Here is an 8,915-nt window from a genome sequence, read left to right on the forward strand (position 1 = left end):
AGAACTAGACAAGATCCTAAAGTGTAAAGATAGACAACTGAACACTAAAGTTAGAACTGCCTAGTCCATTGTATTCCCCGTCACCGTGTATGGATGTTAGAGCTGGACAGTGAAAAAAGCTGTTAAGAAGAAAATCAGCTCATTTGAGATGTGGTGCTGGAGGACAGTGCTGAGGATACCATGGACCACCAAAAAGTCAAATAAATGGGTTCAAGCACAGATCAAGACTTAACAGAATTTGAAATTGAAGCTGTTGTATTTTGGCTGCATCATGAGAAGACATGACTTGCTAGAAAAGACAATAATGCTGGGGAAGACAGAAGATAGTAGAAAGTGAGGAAAATCACATACCAGAGGGATACGTTCAGTTAGGGGCCTGAATTGACAGGACCTGAGCTGTGCAGTGGAGGACAGGAGGGCTTAGAGATGTCTCATCCACAGGGTTGCTATGAGTTGGGGCTGACTCAGAAGCAGTAAACAACTGCCACAGTTTAAAAGCTTAAATATACTTTACAGGAATAAAAGGAAGCACTTCCATTTCAAAATCAACGGAGTTTATCAGACAAGGGAAATTGGAAATATAATCCAATGGCAATCCTATTTTCCCATTCTGAGTACTGTTTGACTGTCTCTGCAACCTTAGGTGGTGATCTTAAAATCAACACTTGCTAACAAATATATGCATGATTTTAATACTTTGGGGCACCATTAAATTGATCCTTTATTATAAATCTTTGCCCCCCCCAAATCTTGCTTCATCCTTTTTAAAGACTGTTTTGAAATGTTGAGATTGTTATTATCTAACACCAAATTTGAAGCTATATGGTGTTGACTGCTTTAAGTCCATCTTGTCCACCATTTCTTCCGACTATTCACTTGGGGGTGAGTTGCTCTCACTACCATCTCCTAATGTATTAGTGTCCATGTGAGAGCCTGTTTCAAGAGGGTTCTTACTGGACCTGTGTAGACAAGGATAATCATTTTCCTCTTCTAGATCTTAGCATTCCTTTCTTTTTGTATACACCTTGCAGAATTAAACTCTCTACCATGCTGTTCTTGCATATCTAATTTGCTGTCTGAACCTCTTTCTGCTTTCTCCCTCCTACTGAATATCTGTGTTTGTATTTCCCCAGATGGATTAGCTGCATTTTCTGAAGATAAGCATGCTGTGATGTTATTGAGTGAGTAGGGGTTCTTGTCCCAAACTGCATTTTTGTTCTACATGCTTGAGGGTGGATATGGAGGTGTGCCTTCCACATTTGTACAAGTCTGCATATCTACTGGGTGATGGAGGTGGTTACCTGAAAAGTGGGCTACTGTTTCGTGATTATTTTTATTGGATGCAGCGCTAAAGCTCAAAAGGCTTAAATGGGTGTGGATTAAATCTGTGAAACCAGCTGACAACTGACTCAAGAGAAGACAAAGAGGCCTGCGTACAGCTCTGAAAAAAAGAATCCCATCACCTTTACAACCATCTGGGGTAAAATTAATTCAAAGTGTCACTCATGATGATCGATATATGACTGAGGGGGTGTTGGGACTAAAATAGCTCATTTACCAAGGGGTGTACATGGTGATTGCTTCTGGGATCATGCTGGCTTGAACTGACTGTGCTAAATTCTCTCCCTCCTTGCTCTCTTTTTCTCTGCCTTGACTCCTGAGAGTCTGATCTACATGCCAGTAAAGTCAATGGAGATGTAATTGGCAATTTCTATGGTAGCTGGATGAGGATGTCAGTGAACACTGTTTGCCTCAACTGCCAAGTCTGTATGCTCCTCAAATGTTTAACCATTCATTTATCCATATGTTATTCATGCATATTAGGCAGGTGCCAACTACCTAAAGAACATCAATTGCTGATTTGTGCTTTCCAGCCACAGAGTGAGAGATATGGATATGAAACCGGACTATTGCTTGCATCTACTGTGTCACAGTAGGTTGAATGCTTGTAGATTAGCATAAGAGTCACAGCAAGGTTTTCCAGAACACAGTAGTGGTAGTGGAGGCAGCCTACCATGCCCTGTGCTTTAACAAACTATCCAGTGAGTAAACTACTGTTTTGTTTTTGTTTTTTAGATTTTATGCTGATGAACATAATTTTGTGTAACCAGAGGCCAGGGACACACATTTCATGAGATACTCATGCCTTACTGTGTGGTTCATGCCTCAACCACTTCCAGAGCTCTGCTTCTTGGATACGCTGGCTTCCAACATAAGATACTTCACATGGAGTGGTCCTGTGAAGGCTGTTGTATTAAACTGATGTTTTAATACATTTGTTTTTTCTCACAAACTGTTTAAGTGCTCCAAGAACTACTTTCACAGCAGTACGATCTGGGGGATTTCGATCTGGGCCCCCCCTGCAGATAGAAAAAACATGGTAGTGGCAGCAGTGGCAGCCCCATCCCTCATGTCACACAATGTAAGAGGAGCTGCTGGAATGGGGCAGCGGCCATGCAAAAGGACATGCTTGGCCCTCCTTTGCTTCCATGGTGAAGAGGAGGCCTCTGCCGCTGCAGCGAAGCCGGGAGGGACATGGTAGGAGAGCCCAAGCAGGTGTCACCCATTTTCTGGGTGTCACACGGTGTGGGCTGCACCCCCCTTAGAGAAGTGGGAGTGCCACAACATCTGATTGTCCAGACCAGCATAACCTCTACTCAGGAGAAGAGGCTAAAACACGGATGATCATGTCCCCATATTTTTAAATGGTGGTGAATTGAAAGGGCAGTCATTAAATACTGTATATACAACTGAACACTAAAGAATTGTCCAGTCCATTATATTCCCCATCATAAATGTTAGAGCTGTACAGTAAGGAAGGCGATGAAAAGAATATCGGCTCATTTGATATGTGGTGCTGGAAAAGAGTGCTGCGGATACTGTGGATGTCCAAAAAGGTGAACAAAGGATCCCAGAACAGATCAAGCCTGAATGGTCTCTGGAAGCCAAGAGGACCAAATTGGCCACCTCATGAGGAAAAATTAATCTAGAAAAGACAATATGCTAGGAAAGGTGGAAGGCAGTAGAAAGAGAGGAAGACCCCATGCCAGATGGCTAGACTTTCTCAGGGAGGACACGGGCCTGGTCCTGGAGGACCTGAGCAGAGAGGTTGAAGACATGGGGTCTTGGAGATCCACAAGGTTGCCATGAGTCAAAGTCAACTCAAGGGCAGTTAACAACAACATGCTCTTTGAAGAAAAGCATAGTCTTGTGGGATTTTCCTCAGCATTTCTAGTTATTGCCACTGGAAGAAATTACAGTTCACAGTAACAGACAGTTAGTATATGGATAGCCGACCAACTTATAGGAGAGGACCCTTATGTCTAATTCAACAGAACTCCTGCTCCATCTAAACAAGCTTATTTCTGTGTAACTAGATCCTCAGCTGATGGATATCTTTTGGATTTTGGAACAGTACTGCCTTCCTAAAAACAGCAGAAGGCCATGTAGTTTTGATCAGTGAAGAAAGTTGGCCTAGTACCTGTATACTCCTAGGTAGGGGAACCTTACTTTTTGCCATGTTGCCTAAAAGGGCTGCAGGGAACTGCAACTGAACAACATCTGGAGGCTATGCACAATATCCTTTCCCAAGATGTGGGTTAGATTGAGACTTGGAGGATCCAGGTTCCTGTCCCCAATAACACTAGCTCAAACCACCTTGCAGCCTTGTTATTGTCATGTATATCTTGCTCCCCCCCCCAATATTTAGACTCAGAGGGGGTCAAACGGAGACTGATGCTGGGGCAGGAGATCTGTTTGTGCCTGTTTGAGCTCACAAGAGGAAAGGTGGGATTTGTGTGGGGTTGTGAGATGCGATGAAGGAAGTACTGCATGTGTTAACAGACCTGCTTAAACTAGGGCAAGAGGAATGGTGGGTGAGCCTGGGTATAAACGACCTGGCTGGGACATCAGTAGCCCTCTGGTTTATTGTGCAGGGTGACCAGGAGTCCTCCTTTTCCAGGATGTGCCCAACATCAACCTTCTGACCAGGAGGAATTCCAAATGTACTCCAATTTGAGCATGACTAAGAAGCCCGTTGAGTCACAGCCATGTTTGCTGTTTTCCTTTGAGAAATATGTCTACTTGGCAGCCTGTCCTTTCTGGAAATAAAATGGGAAGGATCCTTCTGAAGTTCTTTATTCCTAGCAGCAGCAGCCAAGACTACTTCCCCCAGGGCTCAGGAACATTTGTATCTTGGAGGGGGAAAGGATAGCAAATGTTTTCCAGTGGTTCCCCAAACTGTGCTCTTTAAGGGATTTTGGACCTCAGCTCCCAGAATCCCAGACTATTGGCCAACATGGCTGAGGCTTCTGGGAGCAGAAGTGCAAAATTTCTTAAAGGGTACAGTTTCGGGACCACTGTTAGGCAATGGCTTCCCCTGGATTTCAGAACAAGGGACAAATGAATAATTTAAATGTAGGTAATTTAAATCAAGGGTGTGTTGCTCAGAGTTCTAGAACTCTATGGCAAGCCAACAAGACATTTTAAGAACAGTTCATCAGAAAAATAAGGTTGAGTACATAGAGCCAGTCTGGAACTGTGGGGCTAGCTGGGTTATAACTCCAGAGGCCAGGGTTTTATTCCCAGTTTGGCCATGGAAACCCACTGGGAGACCTTGGACAAGTCATAGTCTCAGCCTTAGGAGAGGCAAGGGAAAAAACCCTCTGAACAAATCTTGCCTGGTGAAAGCTTAAACTCTTCTTGAACATGGCCACATGGCCCAAAAAAAACCACATAAAACAATCTTTCTAATATTGGCACTGATTGGCATGCTTTGCCTCTAGACCACCTAAGGTTTTCCTGACGCAAAACATGAAGTCTTCTTGAGCAATTCAGTGTTCTCTACTTATTTAGGAGCCTGTGGCTTCACAAAGGAAGGAGACATGCTGGGTTCTTTGAATGGCAAATGGACATTAAATTTCCTTTGAGAATCTTCCAGTGACCACATGGCCAAAAAAATAAAGGGGGGGGGGGAGGTGCCAGCCTGTGGATAGCCCTCCCCTGCCATCTCAACTAAGACCAGAAACATAAAATGCAGGCTTATGACTAACATCTTCAACTTCTTTCTCCTGTTTGCCTGAAGAAGCTAGTGTGGCTTCAAGTTTTCAACATGTCACTGTGCATTTTGGTTATGGCCCAATAAAGGTGTCATTGTTTGGATGTTATAATAAAATACAGTATGGATGCACCCACACTGGAGAAACAACTGTTTGGCACCGCTTTAAATGTGTCTTGGCTCAAAGCTATGGAATTCTGGGAGTTGGAGTATGTTGTGGGGCCCAGGGGTCCACAACAAACTCCAACTCCCAGAATTCCATAGCCTTGAGCCAGAAAGTTAAAGCGGTGCCAAACCGGGTTATTTCTCCAATGTGGATGCAGCCAAGGTGTGATATGTGTAAATAAACCACACGAAATGAATTTTTATTTATTATTTCCGTGAGTGTTTTTTTAACTCTTCTTTGGCAGCGCGTCCTCCATTTTGTGGCGCCTGGTCCTCCTCCTCCTCCTCCTGTGAGCACCGGGCGCTAACGGCCCTTGGCGCGCGCGACAGGGAAGGAAACCGCCTCAGGCAGGCCAGCGCCACGCACCAACTGCTCCCTGGGGAAAAGGGGCGTGTCGAGGGGGGGAGGGAAAGAAGCCCCGCCCCCTACGCCCCGCCCCTTTCAACCCTCCCGGCTCTCCTATAGGCGGGCGCTTCCCCGCGTGGGGGTTGCCATGGCGACGAGTCGCTAGGCGCCCGGCTCGCGCGCGCGTGTGTGGGAGCTGAGTTCAGAGCGAGAAGCTCGGAGGCTGAGGGCAGGCGGCGCCCCTCTTCCTCTGCCCCCTAGGTGCCCTGAGGGTTACTTAGAGGGGCTCCTGCTGTGGAAGAAGAGGAAGAGGACGGAGGAGAAACCCGGGAACTGGAGGGGTGGCAGGGAGGCAGGCAGCGGGGCAGGCAAGGCACAGCCCTGGAGCCTGAACCCAGGCCTCGCCTGTCTCAACACCAGCCAGCCTCCCTCTCCTGGCCTGGCAGGGGCCACCCTCAGGGGCCTCTTCCTTCTTTTGGAGGGAGGGAGGGAGGGAGGGAGGCAGCCCTGGCAGGCAGGGGCAAGACTAAAAGTAGGAGCAACAGCCCCCCAAAAACCCTCCTAATCCTCCTCCTGACCCCAGAAGGCCAGAGGTCAAGGCAGTGGGCGCCATGTCTCCTTGGAGCCCCCTGGGCAGAGGCGGAGGTGGCCCTCATCCTGCCAGCAGCCTCCCTTGGCTATGAGGATGGGCAGCGGTGGGTCCTCTGGCCGGGAGGAGCGGCTGCCTTCGGCAGCCGAGGAGCAGCTGAGCGGCGGGGATCAGATGCTGGAGCTCTCTGGGCGCTACCTGAAGAAGCTGCCCGCTCCGGTGTGTGCCCTGAGCGCCCTGCAGAAGCTTTACATCAGCGGCACAGGGATCACAGAGCTGCCCGAAGAAATCGAGGGCCTGCAGGAGCTGCGCATCCTGGCCCTGGACTTTAACAAGTTGGAGGAGGTGCCCGAGGCACTGTGCCGCCTGCCCCACCTGACCCGCCTCTACCTGGGCAGCAACCGCCTCTTTGGACTCCCCACCGATTTCTGCCAGCTCAAGGCGCTGCGTTGTTTGTGGATAGAGAGCAACTACCTGTACCACTTTCCCCGGGTCCTGCTCCAGATGCCTGGCTTACAGTCCTTGCAAATGGGGGACAATCGGCTCAAAACTCTGCCCAGTGGCCTGCCGCGCATGAGGGGACTCCGGGGACTCTGGCTGTATGGGAACCGCTTTGAGGAATTCCCAAAGCCCTTGCTGCGCATGACCCAGCTTCACATCCTTGACCTCGACCGCAACAAGCTGACAGAATTTCCTGACTTGAGTCACCTGCGGAGGCTTAAGCTCTTCTCATATGACCACAACCCGGTGGAAGCCCCACCGAACGTGGCCGACAGCGTGGTGGTGGTGGGTGAGGGGGCTCAGGAGTTCATGGAGGCCCGGGAGGAACGGCTCCAGGCCCTACGGGAGCAGGAAGAAAAAGAGCAGGAGGAGATCGAGTCTGAAGTTCTGCAAGCCAACTTGAAAAACGACTCTTCCATGTTGGATGATGGCGAAGGCAGCTTTTCGGCCCTGGAATGCTCTCCAGAGGAAACATGAAACAGGATGTATTACATGGTTGCTGCTCCTAAAATAAAATATCTGGTGGATATTGAAATGCTTTTGAATTTACATATACCCTTCAGAGAATTAAGAGCTGGGTACTGTCAGTGGGCTCAGAAACCATGGTTTTGGAGGCAGGATCTTGAGCAACTGTTGAATGTGGCAGTTGCCAGTCCGTTGCATAGGACACAGGACAGCTAATCTCAACTCATGTAACTGTATCGAACTACAGATAACTTCATGCCTTGTGAACAACCTTCCTAATTCCAGGATATGAGGGACGGGGTGGGTGGTATGGATAAGGGACAGTGGATAATTCCATTGTACCCAGTCTTTGAAACGGCAGTCGTTTATTGCCAACTGAAGGCATGGATAATGGTCACATTGTGGTGGAAACAAGAGTATTGAATTAACATTAATTTTGTGGCAGGCAGGTAATTCTGGGCGATCCTAACACTGGTTGCTTGACATGCTACAGTGAGTCTCGGCAACAAGACAGGATGAAGCCATCATGTTTATTTATTTACCCACCTACCCCACATCTTGAACCTGGAGTCCTGGCAGGGGTGGAGGAGCTGCTGACTTGGGAGTGTGAATGTAAAATCTTCTTTTATCCCAGGAATTTTAACCTTCTACTGGAATTAGACTTGGAGAAAAGCTCCCCCGATGGCTCCTCCCGGCTCTTAGGTTTGAAGTCTTGTTTGTGCAGAGAACGATCCATCCCAGAAAGTGCTTTGCCTGCGCTCTTTGTATGGTGGGAAAGGAGCTGTGCGTGTTGCCTTCCTGCTTTCCTGAACTTTCTATTCCCTTAAAAGGACACAGAAGCAAAACTGATATGACCTGGGCCATTGCAGACTTGTGTGGGTCTTGGATAGAAGGGTGGCAGCTACAGGGCTTTCCCCTATCTTGGAGGGTGGCAGGTTAATTGGGTGGGGTGGGGGGTTCTCAGGCTAGATTTGTAGGAAATCTAAGCAATAAAATCACAGAAGGCTGAGAGAGAGCTGAAGTGGGAGCAGCAGAGAGGGACACAAATTCTCAGGGAGATTGCTTCAGAAGCAGGAGACCAAAGCTGCTGGGTGGGTTGGGGCTATTTTTAGAGTGTTGTAAATGAAATTATAACACCTGGTGAAAGCAAACAAATTTCTCAGGCATTTGTGTTATTTATAAAAATCCTCTCTTTTCTTCTGATTTCTAAACAAAGCCTCATTTGTTTGTGCTTCTTTCTTTCTCAGTCTGTTTCTTTTTCATTTCTTCTCCTGCTTCCCCTCTTTTTCTGTTTTTGCTCTCCACTCCTGTTCTCCTCCCCTCCATAGCTAACCATCACTGCTTCCTTTCTCCTTTGGTCCAGCGCACATCTTTTCTTCAACTGAGAACTGATTCCACTGCGCTTAGTCTCATATCTACATTGCCATGACATGCTACCCAAGCACTACCAAAATGAACATCTTGGTGTTGGATTAGTTTCAGAGAAATAATGTATGTGATAGCTGTCCATTTTATTGCAAAAGACAGAGATAGCCATGTAAGCCATAAGAAAAATTCCAAATTCTATATACAGTATAGGTGATACCTATATTCTTTTTGTTGTGTGCCTTCACATATCTTCTGACTTATGGTGACCCTAGGGTGAAACTGTCATGCAGTTTTCTTGGCAAGATTTGTTCAGACAGGTTTTGCCTTTGCCTTCCTCTGAGGCTGAGAGTATGTGACATACCCAGAGTCACCCAGTTGGTTTCTGTAGCTGAGTGGAGATTCAAATCATGGTCTCCAGAGTCATT

The 8,915-nt window shown here is 47.4% G+C and overlaps 1 protein-coding gene across 1 annotated transcript; it reads left to right on the top strand.

Annotated features, from left to right (window-relative positions):
- The first annotated feature begins 5,764 nt into the window (after positions 1-5,764).
- LRRC10B (leucine rich repeat containing 10B) lies at positions 5,765-8,715 on the top strand. Its single transcript, XM_042446542.1, has one exon. The coding sequence runs from the start codon at positions 6,247-6,249 to the stop codon at positions 7,132-7,134; it is 888 nt and encodes a 295-aa protein (XP_042302476.1). The 5' UTR covers positions 5,765-6,246; the 3' UTR covers positions 7,135-8,715.
- Positions 8,716-8,915: the final 200 nt, after the last annotated feature.

Source organism: Sceloporus undulatus, chromosome 1 (assembly GCF_019175285.1).
Source record: "Sceloporus undulatus isolate JIND9_A2432 ecotype Alabama chromosome 1, SceUnd_v1.1, whole genome shotgun sequence".
Taxonomy (NCBI): domain Eukaryota; kingdom Metazoa; phylum Chordata; class Lepidosauria; order Squamata; family Phrynosomatidae; genus Sceloporus; species Sceloporus undulatus.